This window comes from Eleutherodactylus coqui, chromosome 6 (genome assembly GCF_035609145.1).
Source record: "Eleutherodactylus coqui strain aEleCoq1 chromosome 6, aEleCoq1.hap1, whole genome shotgun sequence".
In the NCBI taxonomy this organism is placed as follows: Eukaryota; Metazoa; Chordata; class Amphibia; order Anura; family Eleutherodactylidae; genus Eleutherodactylus; species Eleutherodactylus coqui.
Window position 1 is genome coordinate 132,149,449 of NC_089842.1, and position 22,537 is coordinate 132,171,985.

At 44.1% G+C, this 22,537-nt stretch overlaps 1 protein-coding gene across 1 annotated transcript; it reads right to left on the reverse strand.

Annotated features, from left to right (window-relative positions):
* Positions 1–22,250, reverse strand: LRRC74A (leucine rich repeat containing 74A). The gene is made up of 13 exons (XM_066572395.1): positions 22,169–22,250; positions 18,172–18,350; positions 17,979–18,086; positions 17,809–17,902; positions 12,316–12,365; positions 12,106–12,187; positions 8,746–8,831; positions 7,272–7,466; positions 4,993–5,088; positions 4,769–4,912; positions 3,973–4,077; positions 2,839–2,924; positions 1–412 (listed from the first exon to the last, which is right to left on the reverse strand). Exons 1-13 carry the CDS (start codon positions 22,248–22,250, stop codon positions 22–24), a joined length of 1,698 nt encoding a protein of 565 aa, XP_066428492.1. The 3' UTR covers positions 1–21.
* Positions 22,251–22,537: the final 287 nt, after the last annotated feature.

The window sequence follows — 22,537 nt, forward strand, 5'->3', positions numbered from 1 at the left end:
TGAAAAAGCTATCCTGTCCTATCACTTCATATTGTGCGGTGATGGGGTGTTTCTTTTTGGAGTCTCAGGTTCTGAATGACTTTGTGAGGTTGAACTCCAGTGTGATTGGTAACTCCACTCAGCATCCAAGTCGTCTGAGCCTGCATTTTGGATGTGTGAAGAACTGGCTTCCTCTGTAGGTTCTCCTTCCTGATACCAAGAGCTGCATGGCGTGACAGAAAAATGAGCTGAGCTGGTGCCACTGCCAGGGAACTCTCTGGGTGCAGGGGGTGGAGTCAGGGCCCTCACTGCATTATGAAAGGACCTCAATGCTCTCTCACAGCGCTGTCTTTCCTGACGTTCTCTTCTTTCTCTGCGACGCTGTTGTTTACGTTGTTCCTTCACCATTTTTTTACGAGAGTCAACAAGGTCCCTAATTAGAAAATGAAAGACAAAAAATGCTGAAACTGTTCTAGTAACATAGTATGCAAGGCTGAAAAAAGACATATTTCCATCCAGTTCAGCATATTAACCCCCAATGTTCATCCAGAGGAAGGCAAAAAAACAACAATGAGATAGAAGCCAATTTTTCCCATTTATAGGGGAAAAAAATCCTTTTTAAAGATGCCATTATTTACAAAATGGTCAAAAAGTGATTGCTTAGTTTAGAAAAAAAAAACTAATAATGTATAAATATATCAGTGTATAATACATAAATCTCTCCCATGACCTATTTATACCCAGGACTGTGACTGTAACAAGGGGGTATCCACTAGGTCTAGAGGCAAGAAGGTTTCTACACCGATGTAGAAGAGGGTTCTTTACTGTAAGAGCAGTGAAACTACGAAAAGCTCTGCCTGAGGACGTGGTGATGGCAAATTCGATAAAAGAGTTCAAGAGTGGCCTGAATGTCTTTCTTGAGCGATACAATATTATATGTTATAATCATTAATAACTTCAAAAAGGGTTGTTGATCTGGGGATTATTCCGACTGCCAGATTGGAGGCAGGAAGGAATTTTTTTTCCTCTTTAATAGGGGGAATTGGCGTCTACCTCATTGTTTTTTTTGTCTTCCTCTGGAACAACATTGGGGGTTAATAGGCTGAGCTGGTTGGACATAGGTCTTTTTTCAGCCTTACATACTATGATACTTTAGGCCTACAAGTTTAACCTCAATTTTGAGTAATTTGGTTTTAGCTGTAAAGGAATCTTAGTCTGATATATCTCTATTAGAAAACACATTACTTCATATCAGCATGGGTTTATCAGGGATTGCTCATGTCAAACTAATCTCTTATCGAGGGGTAAATTCTAGACTTGACTAGGGCGAGTTGTTGGATGTTGTATATCTAGATTTTTACAAAGCGTTTTAACCCTTTCCAATCCAATTATTTTTTCTCATCCATTCTCCCCAGCTCCAAATAAATTGGAGCTGGTGAGAATGGATGAGAAAAAATAAATTTCCCTGCACCCTCCTGAACTGACAGAGTTCAGGAGGGTGCAGGTGTTCATTGCACCGTGGGGGGGCCTGCTTACGTGTCTGACGTCTTCCGCATTCTCCCTCTGCCTTCCGGCTCGGTGATCATGTGACCGCTGGGGTCAGGTGGCACCCAGCGGTCACATGATCGCCGAGCCAGGAGACAGAAGGGAGAATGCGGAAGACGTCGGACAGGTAAGCAGGCCCCCCCACTGTGCAGGCTCCCGGCTCAGCGTTCATGTGACCGCTGGGGGTCAGGTGACACCGGCGGTCACATGATCGCCGGCTGGAATCTCTGTGCATTACATAGCGCTAATTGAGCGCTATGTAATGTGTAAAGGAGAAGGCAGAAAGGGTTAAAAACCCTTTCTGCCTTCTCCTCGGGGGTCCTCAATGAGGACCAGTGCAGGAGTGTATCTGCACCCGATGTGTCTGATGATCGGGTGCAGATGCACTCCTGCACTGCAGTGTCGGGCCTGCCCCGACATCGGAGCTGTGGAGGGAAATTATAATGTCGGGGCAGGTCCGACATTGGATTGCAAAGGGTTAATACTTTGCTACATAAAAGCTTGTTACATTTAGTAACATAATACATCACTGAGGCAGAGGGAACTTAGTATTTGAAAATATGCCCTTCACAGATAAGAACCCTTAAAACATTGAAAAGAACTTAGAATTTAGAAAATTTTAAGGCATCTCTGAAGGACTGCCTGTTTACAGTGAATGGAGGCGGGTGGCCAGAAGAGATCTCCGGCCCTCTCAATATCCATTCTCTGAATGGCTGTCGCTCCTTATGAAAGTATAGACGTGATAGTCTATGGGACAGCTGCCCCATGTAAAAGTACTCGGCCAAAGGGTGCTGCCACTAATAGAGCCTGGCTGCTTTTCTTGAATGTAATAATATTACATGCTATGGGTACTAAATGTCTAGACATAGGTTATTGATCACAGTACTTGTTCTGATTACTAGATTTGTAATTGGGAACACTTTCCCCCAAAAGAAGGTAAATTCTACATCATGGAGTTTTTGCCTTCTTCTAGACCATCACTGCAGGCTAATAGGTTGAACTGAATGGACTTATGTCTTATCAGCCTCATATACTATGTGACTATTGCACAATTTTGTGCTGTCCATAGAAACAAATATCCTTGGTGTGTGGTCATTGGCAGACAATACATGAACAATAAAAACAGCGTTGTGTTTTTAACATTAGAAAGTCCCATTGACAATCGCGTTAACAAAAACGCAAACGCAAGTGTGTGGGAGCCCTTATGGAAACAAGGCAGAGAACACAGAGATATGTCACGTGGTGTCTGGACCATTGGGCAATATACCACTAATACAGTGATGTATGCATTCTGGAGTAATACACCATCCTCACCTGTAGTCTATAGTACCCGTCTGATCTTTATCCAGTCTTTGCACCAATGAATCCATCTGGGAAGCATCCAAGGCCATACCTGCTGCCTAAAGAAAGAAGAAGAGATATTGGTAGCACATCTAAGGCCAAAGGCACACAGATGTATTTTTGGGTGGTGTGCTGCTCATGTATTCTGCAGACAGTCCCCATTATAGCTTATGAGGCTGAACACATGCATAATTATACAAATGGATTGATGGCCCCTGTGGAAAAAAAAAAAGTGGCATGTCCTATTCTTGACAGTTTTCACAGACAAGAATAGGACATGCAATGTTTATGAATCTGTAGTGTCCGGTATAAATTGTGAGTTTCTCGGGTGCAACTATTCACATTTCAGTTGTGTGCCCTTGGCCTAAGACTGATACTCTGAATCTTATTCCTAGTCCCTGAATTTACTGGTCTTTAGACTACAAGCATACAGCAGCTGGTAGTGAATGTGGCGCTAGCTAACTGAATCTAGTAAGTACCCAGGTATTTTTAAGAGGTTTACACAAAGTAACAAGGATGCTTCATGTAGATGTGACCTCCAAACTATAAAAAGTCCTATACCGCAGGGAAAGGTGGATGTCACTGTAGGTGTTAGGTCATAGCTCAGGTCAGCTAATGAGTAACTACGCCCAGTGTACCCACTGTCAGTCAAGTTCATGTTGACAACTGTATCATAAAAAACACTGGAATATACTTGTTATATCAGTTGCACTAAAGTTATGGCAGCAAAAAGTCCATACAATTTGGGCTCAACTTTTTAACATTTAAAAGTGCAAGCTTTTAACATTCACGCGGTCCTCCGCCACTTTTTTAAAAAGCCGGCAGGACCTGGGGTTAGAGGACGTGGCTGTGCAGCCTGTCAGATTTTCTATAATTTACGCCAGGAATTGGTGTAAATTATAGCTGAAACCTACACCAGCTGGTGCAGATCTCCGATTTGGTGCATGGGTGCCTCATAGATGAAACAAATGAATTCAGAGACTTTAGGTTGACCATCATATGAAATGCTGGTCTAAGTAAATATGCCCCATTGTATATAGAGGTGCTTAATTTTGTGTCATACCCCAGAAGAGAACACGTACTAGTGATCTGGCGCACCATACTAACCGCCATGTATCTGCAGAACTCACTGACAGGAATGCTCATGCTGCCATCTTTATCCATGTTCTTGAAAAAATCCAGTAATCGAAGTTTGTGTTCATCTAGGAAATCCTGAACAACAGAGAATTCATGAGATAATGAGAAAACCCCCACGTTACTCTCAGAGGATCATCTACACCATTGTTTCCCAAACTCCAGTCCTCAGGGATATCAACAGGTGTGTTTTCAGGATCTCCTATAGTAAGAACACCTGTGGCAATGTCTGAGGCACCGACAATAATTACATCACCTGTGCAATACTGATGAAGTCCTGAAAACATGACCTGTTGGGGTCCATGAGGACTAGAATTTGGGAAACACTGATCTACACTATACCACGCCTACTGTACTTATGGAGTGGATTACATGTCAAGTTAACCACTTCAACTACAAAATCCTCAACCTTGGGTAACCCAAAAAAACAGACCTAGCATGTGAAAGCAAGAACTGTGCAGTACACCGTGTATGTCTGGTAACTGAGGTACAATGTACTCTTTCAGGACTAGATGACCACACAAAGTCCTACAGAATGGGGTGTCTGATTCGTACAGAATGGTATATGGCAATTCATTTATAGGCAAGGGTTGACTATTTATGGTAGTTACCATATGTGAACAAACATACACCATTGACCACATTGATAAATAATAATAAAAAGACAAAAAATGGGAATATGGTTAATGGATATTAGCTCCACATTTACTCTCTGCTAGCTTTTGGAAAGGAGGCTCTGAATCTGTCTATAAAGATAAACATGCAGCACCTGAATGACTTTCATAGGATCTGGACGAGCAGAACGTTTTTGAGGGATAAACCCTTTTTTGCCAGCATACAAAACATGTAGTCCAGGACGGGATGCAGAAGCCGAGCCAAGGAGAGACAGGAACTGCTCATTAACCAGAACATTCTAGAATAAAACACAAGACCTTAAAATGCTTGCACTATAAAATCCATTTGCTGTTCTGTAGAACTCCATAGCATACTCACAGAGATGTCCAGCTCTTCGATCCTGTTGTCGGTCCTCTTAGTAATGGAGCTCAGGAGAGTGATTGCACCCTCTACTGTGATGGGATTCCTGGACAGCTGCAGGAAGTAGAGAGCATAGACAGTATAATGAAGGTGATTAAAGCCAAGAGTCTATTCTCTTATAAGGTATGTTCACTCATGTCAGATTTCGTGTGGATTTCAGTGTTGATTCTGCATCTAATTCAACATGAAATCCACTAACTACCCGCATCCCATGCATGTTAATGTGGTTTGCACAACCTTGTTCACATACATCAAAAAACCTCAGCAGATTTATGGCTGTGCAGCACAAAAAAAAACACTGTAGAGAAAAGTAGCATGTCAATTTTCCATGGAAATGTTGGGGATTAGCTCCATTGAATGAAAATGAGCTAATTAGAGATGAGCGAGTATACTCACTAAGGCACATTATTCGAGCGAGTAGTGCCTTAGCCGAGTATCTCCCCGCTCGTCTCTAAAGATTCGGAGGCTGGCGGCGGGCGGGGAGTGGCGGGGGAGAGCGGGGAGATCTCTCTCTCCCTCTCTCCCCCCCGCAACTCACCTGTCACCCGCACCCTGCCGGCACCCGAATCTTTAGAGACGAGCGGGGAGATACTCGGCTAAGGCACTACTCGCTCGAGTAATGTGCCTTAGCGAGTATACTCGCTCATCTCTAGAGCTAATCCTTGTGCAGATCTGCTGTGGATTAGCTATACACCTGCAGCACATCCACAGCAAATCTGTGGCAGAAATCTGAATGCCTCTAGTTTCTGTTGCGGATAAACAGATTTTAATGCGACCTGTGAACATGCCCATAGGGTGCGGTGGGCGCTGGTGATTATATGAATAAGAGGACTACTGCTGGACCATGCTCATGGCCAGAAGTTTGAAGGATTTATTGCAAATTATGGTTACTCTGGTCTGGGCTCTATATATTGATGAATGCACAGTCTGTTTTGGATTCCAATCCACACACACAGGTCGAAACATTGCTGTGCTGTCATTTTTATTTGTGATGGGAGAATAAAGGAGGTTTTTCTATATTGCAAACGCGGATGCTGCCGCTGCTTCCTCTCTTCTGGTTTACCTTTTGGGAATTTGTGCAGATCCCGAGCGGCTCTTGCAATCTGCAAGTCTTGCCACTGATGTGGATATAAGTGATGCTGTTGGTAATCTATAGTACTTGCATCATAGGAGGTGTCTAGTGGTCAATAAGCTCTACATAAGCAGAAAAAGAGGTCCATTACCAACAAGGATCCTCCGAGAGCCTTTCTAAAGGCCAAGGATGGAATTACTTTTTGGGCCTCAGATGGCAAGACCGTTCATCTAATCACAGCACACTTCTAATCATTTGCATATCTGCCTGAGATGTAGCTGGATGCCGAGTTTCACAGCAAAACGACAACTCCTTCTAGGTGATTTTTTTTTCTACAAAAAGTGTATCACAATTCTCCCAGTGCAAGAGACGTGGACCCCCTACCGCATGTTACTCCACAATTTCATTGTTTTTTTTTTAATGATTTAATAGCTTTCAACTTAAAGGAGTTTTCCAGACTGATCTAGTGCCCAAGGTCAGTGCCACAATAGACAGGGTTACGGAGCAGAGGCAGTTAGCTCTGACCCCTGTGTAGTGGCCAGCATTTAATTGCAGGCGCAACTCATTAAAACCATCTGATCGGCTAGGTCCCGAGCAGTGGACCCCAGCCGATCAACCAGAGGATAGGTCATCAATAGTACTTGCCCAGAAAACCCCTTTAATACACACCTGCTACAGAACCTCATAATACACTTATCAGGTGCTACAGAAGCCAACACCCCAGCTTTTGCAAGACCTCAAAAATACACACCAGAGCTTCTTCATTATGCACACATAAAGGTGATGCAAGCAATTTAATTCAATTCCTACAGGCCAGAAACAACATCACAAGCCAACTTCAGCACATGTAATGCACAGATGAGGCAAAGGCCAGTATACCTCATGTACTATAGGTGGTGTGTGATGACATAATCTGCCTATGTTATGCTATCTCCCAGAATATAACAGGACATCACTGTGAACCTGTAACCATCCTGCATAACATACTCAGGCCACTTCCAAAGTGGTCTCCACTTCACACAGTAAAGTCTATGGTTCTGTCCAGAGTTCTGTCTCAATGGAATTTTTGGCACTGGAGTTGAAACTCTAAGACAAGAACTGGGGAAAGAACCAAAAACTAAGTTTGCAGTTGCTCTCTTCCCTTGTATCTATCATTCCGTGTCACCTTGAGCACACGAATCGTCTCATTACTCTCCAGGCCTTTACAGATGAGTCTGACGCCCTCGTTGCTGATACGGTTGCAGCTGATATTGAGGTGAAGCAGAGAACTATTCACTCTCAGAGCTTCTCCCAGGGCTAGAGCCCCCTCATTACTGAAACCATTATAGGACAGATCTAAGACTTTCAGCATCCCATTCACCTGTGGGAAAATACAGAACATGCAAAAAGACACATTTAAAATGCTATCGTTTTTAGCAAAGGCTTAGGAGATATCTCAGGGAGTAGGGCAATACTTTGGGGGATGAGGACAGGGCAGGGATAAATATGGGCTGGGGCTGATGTTCATTGAATGAAGTGACAGGGCAGAGCTGGGGTCAGTATAGAGTGGATATTGGTGGCATTAGGTGGCAGGGTCCGCGTTAGTATAGGGCTGACACTCAAGCTGTGAAGTCACAGGTCTGTGATTAGGATGGGACTCGCGTTAATAACAGGGCAGCAGGACTAAGGTTAAGAAGGGGCCTCAAAGTGACAGGACCCGAGATTTTTATGGGCCTGACGGTGGGATGAGATGAGGTGAAAGGGTTGGGATTAGTATAGGGTTGGTCTACGTGACAGGCAGACCCAGGAGTACTAGAATGCTGATGCTGGCGACAGGTAGAACAAGCATTACCATGTGATTGATTTTACTGGGGTGAGGTGACATGGCTGATGATAGTTTTCGACTGACTTTGGTGGAGTTACGTTACAAGTGCCAGGCTTAGCATGGGGGTGACATTGGTGCAATCAGATGACAGGGTCGGAGTTATTATTGGGCTGACGTCATTGACAAAGAAGGGCCAGGGTTTAGTATGAAGCAGACATTAGTAGGATGATGTGTCAGGGCCACAGTTAGTATAGGCATGACATTGGTGGGATGAGGTGATAGCAAGAATTATTATGTAGCTGTCATTGATGGCAGCATAGCTGGGTATAGTATGAGGCTGATGTTGTTGATGGGACAGGGCCAGAGTTCATATAGGGATGACATACGTGATAGGGCAGGGCCAGTTGTAGTAACGAGTCGAGAGAGGTGACATGGCTAGGGGTTAGAATGGGGCCGACGTTGGTGGGGCGAGTATGGGACTGATACTGGTGGGAAGAGGTGACAGAGCTGGACTTAATATGGGGCTGACAAAAGTGGAGTGAAGGGACAAGGCAGGGGGGAGCTACGGTAGTATTGTTTGATGTTGGTGACGGCTGGAGTTAGTATGGGGCTAATATTGATGACAGGCAGGGCTGGAGTTGTTATGGGGCCATCACTGGTAACAGGGCAGGGCCAAGTTCAGTATGGGGCTGACGCTGGTGACAGTGTCTGTGTTGGTATAGGGCTGATGTTGGTGAAAGCGCAGGGCTGGATTTAGTAATGGGGCTGGCATTGAAGGCATGACTCGGGTTAATGCAGGGCTAGTACATTCATGCGACAAATCAACAGGCATTACCCTAAGGCCGGCGCTGAGTGCTATGGCCCCCTTCATGCGGATGTGATTCCAGCTGAGATTCAGTTTCTGGAGACCCTCGTTTGCAGCTGAAGATGACAGTAAAGAAAAAGGTTAGCAGAAAGAATCTATCATGTTTTTGTAAATACAACTCAAGCACTTTGAGCCTTTTTTTTTTTTTAAATCAAATATTTTTATTGAAATTTTATTAAATACACCAAATCATGTAATCTAAAATACAACTAAAAGCTAATGTCCATGGGCGTTTACATACGGCAGAGAAATACATCGCAGCATGCAGTATTCCTCTGAGTATGATATGGAGTCCTCCCATGGGCTCTGTATCGAAACGCTGCCCTTACACAGGCATTGCGAGAGGGCAGTGTTTCAAAACACATCCTTGCCCTGTCCCAGTTAACAGCCTTTTCACCCAGTTGTAACATACAAGATGACTGTAATAACTTACATGTATAAGTTCACTGAAATTGTGCACAAAAGAGATGTAACATGTTATCATTTCAATTAAAAAAAATATTGGAATTAAAAAACAAACAAAAAAAAACGCATCCCCACTCTGAACAGAGCAAGGAATTTGAAGGAAGTTAAAAATAAAAATAAAAAAAATCACACTGCGCATGCGCATGACGACAGTTTCCCGGACATGTGCAGTGCATATCCGGACGATATGCGCTCTCTGCTGGCAGAGTGAAAGGGCTCCTATGCGTTAGGGCTCAGTTCAGGGTTTCTGTCTGTCTGCTCGTTTTTAGAGGAGAGTAGCTGATATACTGTTTTTTTTCTCCATTAATTTCAATGAAGTTTTAAAAAAATGGAAAGGCTTCCATCTGCATCCAATCAGTCAGGTTTCCGTTATTTTTTTTTGTATGGAAAAAGATCTGCAGACTATATATTTTTTTCTTTAAAAAAAAAAAGAAGAGAAACCTGATGAAATGGAAGCAGACAGAAGCCTTTCCGCTTTTTTATAACCCGATTGAAATTAATGGGAAAGAAAATGGATCCGTTCTTTTTCAGTTTTATTTCAGTTACTCTCCTTCAAAAACAGAGCAGAGAAATGAAAACCCTGAACTGAGCCTTAGGCCGCCTGCACACGGGCAGATTTGCATTGCGGAATCAGGAGCAGGCGTCCGCCTTCGGATTCCGCAGCAAATACAGCCCATAGCATGCTATGGCAATATGCGATTTCATGTCCAGAATTGGAAATTGATTCTGGAGGAGAAAACACAGCATGCTGCGATTTTGTGCGGGCTCCGCACGGACGGCTTCCATGGAAGTCAATGGAAGCAGTCCATCACGTGGCCCTTCCGCAATCATTATTGCGGAAAGGTTGCAGGATCCGCGTCATTGCCCAGTGACGGTTCGGCCTATTCTGTACTGCGAATGTGTCCCGGCCAGCACATCTGCAGGACAGAATAGAAGACCCCGGACAGGTACGCGGGAGGCACTGGCCGGGCACAGGGTTGGATTCCGTATGCAGAATCTGACCCGCCTCTGTGCAGGCAGCCTTAACCTGCCCTGAACCCAACCTACCTCCCTCCCTACACAATATATGAACCATCGTATTTTACATGATATGTGGTTAAGTACGTATATACATTCTCTATTTAACAGTAGTATTAAAAAAAAAAAAAAAATGTACATACATAGACATATGTATACCATTTTTACTTTGAGACTTTGCCTTTCATTCCCTCGCTTTTTTAGTGTTTCTGCTTATTGTCAGTAACTAAAACCACAGCTGATGGGTTGTAACAATGTATACATGTAAACAATTCCCTGTGACCAAGCACAGAGGCAGCCATTCTTTATGTTAATTGGGGATCAGAAACACTATCTTTTCTCTTTAGGGAGAAAATAATATGCAAATAAGGGAGATGGCAAAATACCTCCACAGTGCCACCTATTAGAAGGCAGCATTTCTTCAAGCCTTGTAACAATGACTGGGAATTAAAAGCAAAGCCACTCTCCCCTTCCAGGAGCAGTACCATACAGATAACGACGATTGTAGGACTGGCATCATCCTGAGTTCCTCCCTGACCTCCCTTCTTCTGTCTTGCCTGCACCAGTGTGTTTTCACCTTGTACAAGTGTCAAAGTTTACAGTAAAGTTTTACCAGGCCCTGACCGTTCCCAGGGACTGAGGTACTTAAAGACTAAAGTGTGTGTGTGGACTCTCTTTATTATCGCCGAGGTTCATTACAGTGAGTAAAAGAACGGTGGCGTCACATTACAAGTTAAAGTTCTTCGGCATGTATATTGGCCATCCCTCTCCTAGAGGTGTCTGAAAGAGGCCCAGTGATGCTCTGGCCGAGGCTGCATGTGTCCCTCTGGGGAGGAGTCTGGTAAGTGCCACTGTGACAAGTGACAGCTTTACCCTCTCAGCTCCTCAGCGTTTTCCCCGTGTCCTGAGCTACCCTTCAGGACGCTGCACAGGCACCGCTGTCTGTGTCCCTGAGCCAGTCGCAAGCTGTGGGCATTCCGTATAGCTCCAGCAGGACAAACCCATTACTCCACCCCTAGTTCCGGTGGAGACAAGATGCACCAATACTGCGTGCTTTATGGTAGCCGAATCCTGTCAGTGAGGATGAAAGAAGATAGCTATTGCTACTAATGGACCAACACTCGGGAGTGGTGGCCTGGCAGAAGTGCACAGAGAGGGGAAAGAGCAGACATGTCTCCTACCTCCTGGGACAGCTCTCAAAATCTGGGACTGTCCAAACAAATCCAGGATGGTTGGGTGGCATGTATAACATAGATGTTGTGTCTATAAACTAATATTATACCTACATATATCCTGAATACTCATTTGTTTCTGGGGCCCTGCAGCTCTATGCTGCACTAATTAAAAATGGTTAAAATATTGGCTGCATAAGGCCCAATGTCCACGGGTGGATTTTAATTATAAAATCTGCACGTGTCTCCTGTGCGGGAGATCCGCAGATCTAGTAACCCATAGGGATGCATTAGCATCCGCAGGGCGATTTAATGCATGTGGATGTGATTTCTTTTCCCTCTGTGCGTCATATCTGCAGCGCAGCCACAGCTGTCATTGTGGCTGTGCCGCGAGTCCATGGGAGAATTTAAAAAAAAAAAGAAAGAAAGCACAGCGTATGCATGCGGCACACCGCCAGCGTGCCAAGCGCATCTGCTGGGCAGAAAAAAGAAGATTTGGCCGCTCCGGAGGAGAGCCCTGCAGTGTCCAGACAGTGTCCGGTGATTTAATGTCATTTCTGGCTTCATGGCTGTGGGCACGGGGGAAAACCGCTGCGGGATTCCATACCGTGGTCATGTGCCTTGGTTTCCGCACAGTGCTGCTGCATTTTGTGTTTGATCTTCTGAGGTCACTCACCGAGCATTTGACCCAGGTATTCTCCTCCTTTCTCACAGAATTCATTGTGGCTGAGATCCAACTTGCTCACCTGGAAGTTGGCCTGTAAACAGACACAGTAGGGGGAGGGGGGGGGGGGGGGGGTCAGGTCATAGCAAGCTTTTTGCTATTAGGTCAAATGGGGGCTTTTCTCTGAGGTATCTAAAATTTCTAGGTAACATATATACTTACGGACAGGGCCTCAGCCAGGTGCTGGGCAGACAGGTCACTGAATCCATTGTCTGAAACATAAATAAGTCATGAGAAATAAACCAAGAGAGGGAAGAGCAACAGTGTGATACTCCAAAAAATCTAATAATTCAGCACTCTTTTTCTGGTGCAGAACTGCAGGATAATTTATTGGTGCTGTGCCTTTAAGAGCTGTAAAGTTATACTATAGCTACTAGGAAATTTGTTACATTTAGCTCTTAGTTTCCCTGATTAAACCATGTTATCACTCTTGAAAAGTGGGGATGAAAGAATGAAAAGAGAAATTAGAAAATTTGCAGATGATTGAAGGGTTAAATTGTAGGCCTTGGTAAGCTCATTAGAAACAGCTAGGAGATACACCATGTTGCTTAGCAACAGGGTACAGAACCTGGAAAAGATGCCAGAGAAAGAAAACATTATTTTGCTGCAGCCGGAGAGTTGAGAATCGAACAAATAGAACAGCGGCATAAACGAGGCACGGGAGGAGAAGTAGTATCCCATTGCCTAGTAATCTTTATAGCAAGATCCACCGCTAGGAAGGGCCCTTTTACACAAAACGATTATTGTTAAAAGAAAATCATTGGATTGTGTGAATTTGAACGAATCGTTCAGTGTAAACATAGCCAACGATTGGACGGCACATGATAATTTGTTTACTTATTGTTGGTCGTTCATTTTATGCAGGCATACAAATTATGGTTTGCTCGTTACGTGTAAATGCTGATCGTTCTGTCATTCACATTCACTGGTACAGTGAATTGGAACAACTAAACAATCAGAGAGAGTATTTGTGGAATGAACAATGCTTTTTTACAGTATTTCACTGTACATTTTGTGTCTTTGAAGCAGCCAATCACAGCCGGCGCTCGATGAGCCAATCACAGCCATTCAGTGAATGACATTACTGAATGGCTGTGATTGGCTCATCGAGTGCTGGCTGTGATTGGCTAATTGAGTGCTGGCAGCCAATCACAGCGCTCGCTTTTCTGAAGGTGGGGTATTCAAAGCCCCATCACCAGCAGAAGCTCCGCTGTGAGATGAGGAGGACACAGCTTACCGTAGCGCCGCCGAAGACCATCGAGACACCGCGGAGCAGGTGAGTATTGTGTTTTTTTGGGGGGGGGGGGCACCTGAGCTAGGTCCTATTTTCGGAGAAGGTTATATTTCAAGCCTCCCCTGAAAACCCAAAAGGTCTTACTATCAGGGTAGGACCTATTTTCTGTGAAACACGGTATATACTATGCTGCATTAGAAGAGCTACAGTCCAAACCAATAGGGCCAGGTCAGAAATAAGACACAGGAGAAGAGGCATCTGGTTGTGACTGCTCACAGAGACATATTGGGTAAGAAACCAGGGAGGTGTGCAACAGGGACATTGTGACTGTCAGATCTGTAATTGGGGCACTGTGACAACAGAGATATATTTTTGGGGACACTGACTGCAGGGATCTATTATATGTTGTAACTTGCATGTCATTTCACATACACGGGCACACATGTAGGTGTAATTAGTACCAGGACTATATGAAGTTTTCTGCGCATAATTGGTGTTAAATGGACACAATATGCTATAGCTAAATAGCCTTCAACTGAGGGCATTTTGGGGGTTGTAGATTCCTAGCAGCTTGGAGGAACAAGAAAGATACATGGGAGGGAGATGAACATGTGGAGTCTCTGTGGGTAGAAAAACAACAGTAAAATCTTCATAGGGGGTTTCTATAGGCCACCAAATTTAACTGAAGGCACTGAAAATCTATTACTAAAGCAAATGGATGAAGCAGCAAATCACAATGAGGTGATTATTATGGGGGACTTTAACTATCCAAATGTAAACTGGGAAGCTGAAACCTGCAAGTTTCAGTCAACTACTAAAGATCAACTTGAACAGGACCCGACTAGAGGGATGGCTATTTTAGACTTAATATTAACGAAAAAAACTGACAGAATAACAGAGGTGTAGATTGGGGGGCACATGGAAAATAGTGACCATAATATAATACATTTCAACTTGTCCTTCAAGAGAGTGTTTTATAGGGAAGATACGAAAATGCTAACCTTTAGGGAGGCAAAGTCACGCGCATGTGCAGAAGGCTGGGAGCCCTGGTAAATTTAAAATCTCCTGGCTCCCGGCTCCTGAAGGTTGCCAGGAACTAGAAGATGTCACCGGGGACGGCGGGGAGGCGTCCCCGGGCCCGTGATCGCCGCTATCTAGTGGATAGCATCGATCAGGAAAAAGTTGAAAAAAAAGTTAGTTTCACCTCCCCTCATGGATCGGATCCATGAGGTGAGGTGAAAATACTTACCCCGGGTCCTCTGTGATGTCCCGGTCTTCCAGGGCCTGAAGTCCCCTTCTGCGCATGCGCGCCCGATGATTGACGTCGGGCGCGTGCACAGAGGGGCTCAGGCCCCGGGAAATTTAAAATCCCTCTGCTCCTGGCTGCCATGTGTAGCCAGGAGCAGAGAGATGTCACCGGGGACATGATCACTGTTATCCAATGGATAACAGTAATCATTTAAAGTTTAAAAAAAGGGTGTAAAAAAGTAAAAGTAAAAAAAGAAGTTTAAAAAAAACAAAACAAAACAAAAAACTTACATTTCATCTCCCTTCAAGGATCATATCCGTGAGGGAGGATGAAATTACGTACCTAAGGCCCCCAGATTTATCCGCGGACCTTACCACAGCTTCAGCGCACGCGCCTGTCGCCAAAATGGCAGACGCTTGCGCAAAAGCCACGGATTGCCAGGAAAATTTAAAATCCCCCTGCTCTTGGCTACAAAACTTTGCAGAGAGCCTGGAGCCTTCACGAGCGGCCGCGTTGAGCGGTTCCTGGTCACGTGTTCGCTGTTATCTAATGGATAATGTCGATCACATAAAAGTAGCCCAGGAAACTTAAAATCTCCTTGCTCCTCGCGGAGAACCTGGAGCAGTGAGCGGTCCTCGGTCACATGATAAAAAGGTAGCGATCTACCTTAGGCCGGTCTCCCACGACCACATAGGAATTATGCATTCCGCATGAGTCTGATCCACGGTAATACGCAAATCAATCGCGCTCAATGAGCGCTATGTACCCTGGAAAGGAGAAGGCAGAAACGGTTAAAAAACACTTCTCCTCTGGGTTTTCAACTGTGACTAACAGCTGAGAACCCGACCTGCTTCTACCTGATTGCAGGAGCAGAGCTTTAATCACACGCCGTATTTCTTCTATATGGCGGGATTAAAGCCCAGGACCAAGTGCTGCAAATTTACAGTGCTAGGTCCTTAAGGTGTTGTTAATTGAGTTTTCTCCTTTGTATTCCCAGAGGAAAATGAAATGTCAGATGAGATGCAGAGTGATAACATAAACTCTCTACTAAATGTCACCAGTCTAACCCAGTAAGAAGTTCAGTGCTGTCTTAAAAAGATTAACACAGACAAATCACCGGGTCCCGATGGCATACACCACCGAGTTTTAAGGGAATTAGGAAATGTGATAGACAGACCCTTGTTTCTTATATTTAAGGACTAAATAGTGACGGGGTCTGTCCCACTGGATTGGAGCATAGCCAATGTGGTGTCGATATTCAAAAAGGGGTCCAAAAGTGAAGCTTAAAACTACAGACTGGTAAGTCTTACTTCCATTGTGGGTAAAATGTTTGAAGGGTTTCTAAGAGATGGTATCCTGGAGTACCTCATGAAAATAGCTGTATAACTCCATATCAGCATGCCTTTATGAGAGATTGCTCCTGTCAAACCCAGCTGATTAGTGTAATGGGCCAAAGCTATAGTGCATATGTATGTGGATAGTGTGTATCCCTTTAACTGCTTGAGTCATGTGGTTGAGAGACGTGAGTAGTTGTGAGGCAGAGTTTAGAAGAAAAGGTTGAGAAAATGTAGTTAGAGGAGGTGGATGTGCCTGTGCTAAGCTAAGTGTGGAGTAATGGTCCTCCTGCCAGGGAAAGAGAAGGAAAGTCATTGAAGAAGTCTGAGAACAAGAGCAAGAAGCTTGAGTAAATGCTGCTAATAAGTCGGGAGCGTATACTCCACTGATGGTGTATCAGATAACTGGGACTGAAGGCGTTCTGAATTCGGAGGGAAGTCCCTAGTAAGAGTGTAACAATGATGGTGTGCAAGTGAAGAAAGAATCTGTACAGAATATTGTTGATTTCCCACCAGTAACTACTTGATGAAGGTTCAAAGCTGCCAAGTTGTGAGTAGAAAAGTACAACCGTGCACCTCCGGTTGTTTTTCTGCAAAATTCATTATTGGACTGTGGACTCTTCATTTCGCTCCGTGTGAATAGCAGCCCTGAAGGGGTGCTGGGGTCACGTGACTTTCATATTTTTTCACTGCTACGTTTATGTACTGCGGGCGGCTGAGCTAGGCAAAGGGGTGGGAGAGATCACAGATTCACCCGTGATATCCATCTTGGTTTCCCCGTGATCTTCCCCGTCATGGCGGGCCTCCCCCCTCGGATCGCCACATTACATCAGCTTCTATGAAGAGTCAAGTTCTAGACTGGACCGGGGAGAGTCATTGGATTATCTGTATTTGGACTTTTCCAAAGTGTTTGATACTGTGCCACATAAAAGGTTGGTGTATAAAAGGAGAATGCTTGGTGTGGGCAGGAATGTGTGTAAGTGGGTAATTAACTGGCTCAGTGATTTAAAAAAAAAATCAGATGGTGGTTATAAAGGGTACATACTCTGATTTGGTCATCATTACTAGTGGCGTTCCACAGGGGTCTGTTTTGGGCCATATATATATATATATATATATATATATATATATATATATATTGCGCCTGGTAGAAGGATTGCGCAGTAAAATAGCGACATTTGCAGATGACACAAAACTATGTAAGGTAATTAACACAAGAGAGGATACAAGGAGGTTGCAAATGAATATAGGGAAGTTGGGGGCTTGGGTAGTAAGAGACAAATGAGATTTAACACTGATAAATGGTTATGCACATGGGCAGGGGAAATACATGTCACCATTACACACTAAATGGGAAACACTGACATGGATTAAAGTGGAGCAATCAGTGTCAGACAGTTGCTGCCAGAGCACATAGGGTCACGGGGTGCATCAAAAGAGGTCTAGGGGCACATGACTAAAGCATTGTTCTTCCTCTTTACAAATCACTGGTCAGACCACACATGGAATATTGTGTACAGTTTTGGAACTTCAGAAGGGTTGGTGATGGGGGGATTATTCCAAATGCCAGATTGGAGTAGGAAGGAATTATTTTCCTTTAAATGGGGGAAATTGGCGTCTACCTCATTGGGTTTTTTTTGCCTTCCTTTGGATAAACATGGTGGGAGGTTAAAAGGCTGAACTGGATGGACATATGTCTTTTTTCAGCCTTACATTCTATGTTACTTAGAGACGACTGCCAATTACCTGCTCTGCAAGAAGATTTCTACCTACAACAGGTAGGAACTCTGGGTAAGAGCTTCTTTCTGTTAGATCCTCAGGGTGGAGCATTCACTTACGTGCTAGATTGAGGCTATTGAGGGAGAGATTGTCTAGTAACATCCTGGAGAGCATGTCAGAGCCCTGTAAACCCAGGTGGTTGCTTGAGAGGTCCTGGAGGCGACAGGGATATGGCACTGAGTATACTACTGACTGTTTTATGTATATATACGCCTCATTGCTTTCCTACCAGCTCCTGGATGGAGTTGTTCTTCCTCAGCATCTGTACCAGATGTATCAGCCCCTCAGCCTCAATCCAGTTGTCCTCCAGGCTCAAATGTGTGATACTTGTGTTGGTCTGGAACACAGAAAACATGGCCGCTGCTATGTCCATATATACATTCACGTAATATAGAGCAGGACCATTGTGGGGTGACACTTACCCACAGAGCCGCAGCCAAAGCACGGGCTCCCCGAGGCCCTAATCCATGATGCTTGAGATCCATGTGTGTCTTGTTCATGTGACGGAGAAAGTGAGAGGCAGGCACAACCCCTACTTGATGACATGCCTGCATGTAGACATCCTTCCCACTGGCAGGCTCAAGGAATGACCTCTCTGACTCTGAGGAATGGAAATGAAGGTTCTGCTCAATCACTTCATCTGTATGCAGCAGAAGCAATGCTTGCATCATGTAACTTATCTACTGGAACAGCCTGGGATAAGTACTGACATGTTGTCACTGGTTCAGGGCCGATGTTCCCAATGCAGTGTAATGATGGAGATGGAAGTCTGGTTGTCAGGGATACACTATTTGACAGCCTCTTACAAGTAATGGTCAGACTGCGTCACAATGCATCCAAAAAGTAGAGGGCAGAGAAGGGACACAAGGCTTGGCAGGACTTGTATCTTACTTTTTCTATTTCATTTCACACTTTTTTATAGACACCCATCTAGTAGCGCGCTGGAGTCTTTTGACTTTCAGAGCTGTAGCAATTTGTCATGGCACAGACTCTGCATGATGTTGCATATATATTGGTCTCTGCAGACAGGATAGCTTCTTGCTGTTGCCACAAATTCCAGCAAATAATGGAATTTAAAGGTGCATGTAAGCTATGCCTGCGACAAATACGGTATCAGAAACACACCTCATACTCATACACATTTAATATTTGAATATGTGAAGAACTCATTTATACTAACCACAAAGAAATGCAAGGCTCTTAGCTCATATTTTGATCAAAGCACAGGGTCAATTTGGCGTTCTTATTTTTGAAAGACACCTCTGCGGAATATTTTGGCGCTATATAAATAAAGATCATTATGTAGTAGACATGATGATTAGTTAGCATAAAATGTCTATTGATTTGTATAAACTAGATGTATTACGCAGCTGTAGTGATTTAACTCTGTAGAAGCTAATGGCTGCATAATCTCATTATGGTAATTGCTGGACGATGGCATGGTGAAAGATGTGTGCTATAATGTTAGCCCAATATAAAGCTCCTCTGCAGCCTCTAAGAGTTAAAGTCACATTCCTATGCTGTAAGAAGTGTATCCATTTTGGGCGTCTTCCCAGCCCTCCCCCACCCTCAACTTCTGAAACAAAGGAGCTACTTTTGCTTGACCGCATGCTGGGAGGACAAAGACTGGCGCATACACTGGACTTGAGAGAGAGGTGGTGAGGGGGCGGGGAATTCCATATGGCCCAACAAATGAGAATATATATATGTTACTGATGTAATCTGTTATACGCCCATAAAGGGCAGGTATTATGTGTTTCAATAAACCTGAGGCTCTGAGCATTGTAAGCGCAGATCCAGTTTAGACTCGAGATTACCAACTTGTGTCTGACTTGATTGTTATAAAGCATGTGCATGCTATATTACACAATTAGGAAGCTACAGAATACCCTGAAACCTGCTGGAGAAAAACATAATCCAGTTCAATTTTTATTATTTTAAGGCCAAAGGGTTTTAAACGAACTCACAGAAAGCAAGATACCTAGCTATATACTCACATTGAAGCACTTGGCCCAGATGGAGGAATAGAGTGCACAACAAAAGTGCAGGAAGCCTCTTCTACACAAATGCACTTGCAACAAAAAACTGTCAACACTTCCAATAAGTAAATCAAATGCGAAGGTATACATAAGCTTTGGCTGCGACAAATCCAGTAACAGAAACACATGCCCCAGCACTCATAGAAATTAATATCTGAATAAAATTACACAACTCTTGTCTATATTGTAAAAGTGATCAATATATATGGTTTTAAAATACATTTGTTTCTTGGGTCATTGCAAGTTGCAGATGCTTGCAAAATCAATCAGAAAGAGGAAACTGTTATTTTAAAATCTGGCTTTGTTAGGGCTTGTTCACGTGAGCGTATGCGTGCAACACTGTGGGTCTCCCGCAGCATTGTGCACATTACAGCCCATGCACTCTGCCGGCAGAGACCATGTGTGGGCTGCGTATGAAACTGCACGTGCCCGCGAATGATGCGATCATGGACATGTGCAGTGTGAATTATTTATTTATATTTCCTCGTTCTGTTCAGAGCAGGGATGAGTATGGAAACACTGCCCATATGCAATGCATGCGTATTGACAGCGTATCATATGCTGCCCATACTAGGGCTGTGTATGATACGCAAAGAAATAGAGCATGCTACTATTTATTTCTCTTGCAAATCAATATGAAGTGTGAGGATCAGTGAAAGTCTATTGACTTTCATTGACTCCATTCACCGCATATTACACACGGGTAATACACGGTGACAATACACCTATGTTAATGAACCCTTACTATGAGGAAGTGTGGACTTTCACGATTGGTCTCACATCTGCGTCTTCGACTTCAGATACAGCTAAAAATACTGAAAGAATAAGCGCTGCATGCTGCACTTTTTTCGCCATCCAAAAGCTGGGTGGACCCCATTATAGTCTATTGGGCCGCTGGTTCTATTTGGTTCCATCCAGAGATGGAACTGTTGGCCATGGGGATTCCCTGAACGGAGCAGGAAAGCAGAATCCCCAGCGCAGATGTGAAAGCACCCAGCTTAGACAAAGGTCTCTCTAACTCTCTCCCCGCTATCCCCGCCACCCCCCCGAGCACGCTCGGACAAGAATGCTCGCTCGAGTAACTGACTTATCTAAGCGTGCTAGCTCATCTCTAGTTGTAGCACATGCTAAGTTATTTGTTCAGACACTTTAAGGCCGTCTTCACACGGCGAAAAAAATCGTGCGAGATTTGTGCATTGTGAAATGCACAAATATGAACCCCATTCTTTTGAATGGGGTCATGCACAAGAGTGTTTTTTCTCACATCGCACAGCGATGGGGAAAACAAACCGTGGCATGTCCTATCTTTGTGCGTGCTCTCGCTTTGCATCTCCCATTATTTTCAATGAGGCCGCACCACATGCTAGGTCCATGTGGTGCGATGCAAGGTCTCCCACTGAAAATAATGGGAGAAACTCCACTGTCAGCCACGGCAGAGGATCACAACTCCCCCGGAGTGAAGCAAGGTGGTTTTGATATAAAAAAGCCTTTCGCGGGGAAATTGCATGTTGGAGAGTGTGATGTTAGGCCGTGACTAATAGCCCGATATTGCGCTCGCCCCTGTGAAATTAGCCTAATTGAACACAAGCGTTATATTTGGCTGCAATTTGCTTGATGGATTATGGTCTGTTTGTCAGAATGATTCTTGACTTCCAACTTTTCCTCCCCTTCGCATGCTTGATAAAGGGCTTTGCCCAAAACATTGCAATTTCTGCAATTCTGTTTGTATCTGGAATAAATCAGGACTATTTCTGCATCATACTCTTGGAGTGTGTGCTTGCCATTTTTTTTTTGCTTTTTGGTCATAAGATATTGTGAGTGTGGCTCTGGTCATAGCACCATGCTTTACATCCAGAAGCGATAGTGCTGCCATTGTTTTTTCTGCTTTTTTTATATTAGCTGCTCATCCCTCAACACTCATTAAGGTCAATTTCATTATCCTTTCAGTGTGGGAAAAACTGGAATACTTGGAAAAATCACCCAAATATAACAACATGCAAACTCCATGCAGATGTAGTCCTTATTCAAATTCAAACACAAGACCCCCAGCACTGCAAAGCAACAATGAGATGCTATCGGGCTGTTCTCCCTGATTATTAACCCATCACCTGCAGCACAATCTCTATAAGATACTCATCCACAGGAGCAGCTTAATAAGTGTTCACAAATATTGCCCCAATCCAGCCAAGCAGACCAGCATGTGGAGGGGACCTTCTTCTTGGGGGTGAGAATGACGATGGGGAACATTCTATGTAGGATGATTCATTTTGGGGTTAATGTATTAGATTAAAACAACTACTTGTATTTGGACCCTGAAAAAAAAATGGGATCTAGTCCTATGGTAGTAGATCTGGAGCACCACATAAAAGTCACCACTCACCATCTGTGTCCAGGTCGGTGTTGTACTGGCTATCAAAGGTTTCTAATGAGAGGCTCTGCAGCTCTGGGCACAGGTTAGACATGATGCTGCAGGAGATGTGTGACAGCTGTGTAACCTACACCATGGATCATATATCCCTCGGATTGAGGGTGGAGTTACACATGGGAGCACACCAGGGAGGGGCTCCCCCAGTAACATAGTAACATAGTTTGTAAGGCTGAATGAAGACAATGTCCATCTAGTCCAGCCTATTTATCCTCCTATGTTATTGATCCAGAAGTAGGCAAAAATACCCCAAGAGCAGAAGCCAATTAGCCCTTTTGGGGAAAAAAAATTCCTTCCTGACTCCCTAATGGCAATCAGACTAAT

Bases quoted from the DNA above. Each gene is read 5' to 3' on its own strand.
- LRRC74A (XM_066572395.1), bottom strand. From the start codon at position 22,250: ATGTCTAACCTGTGCCCAGAGCTGCAGAGCCTCTCATTAGAAACCTTT. The intron at 7,467-8,745 runs GTAATGCCTGTT...ATTTTCCCACAG, and splicing joins CACTCAGCGCCGGCCTTAGG to GTGAATGGGATGCTGAAAGT. The intron at 2,925-3,972 runs GTTAGTATGGTG...TTCTTTCTTTAG, and splicing joins AGTTCTGCAGATACATGGCG to GCAGCAGGTATGGCCTTGGA.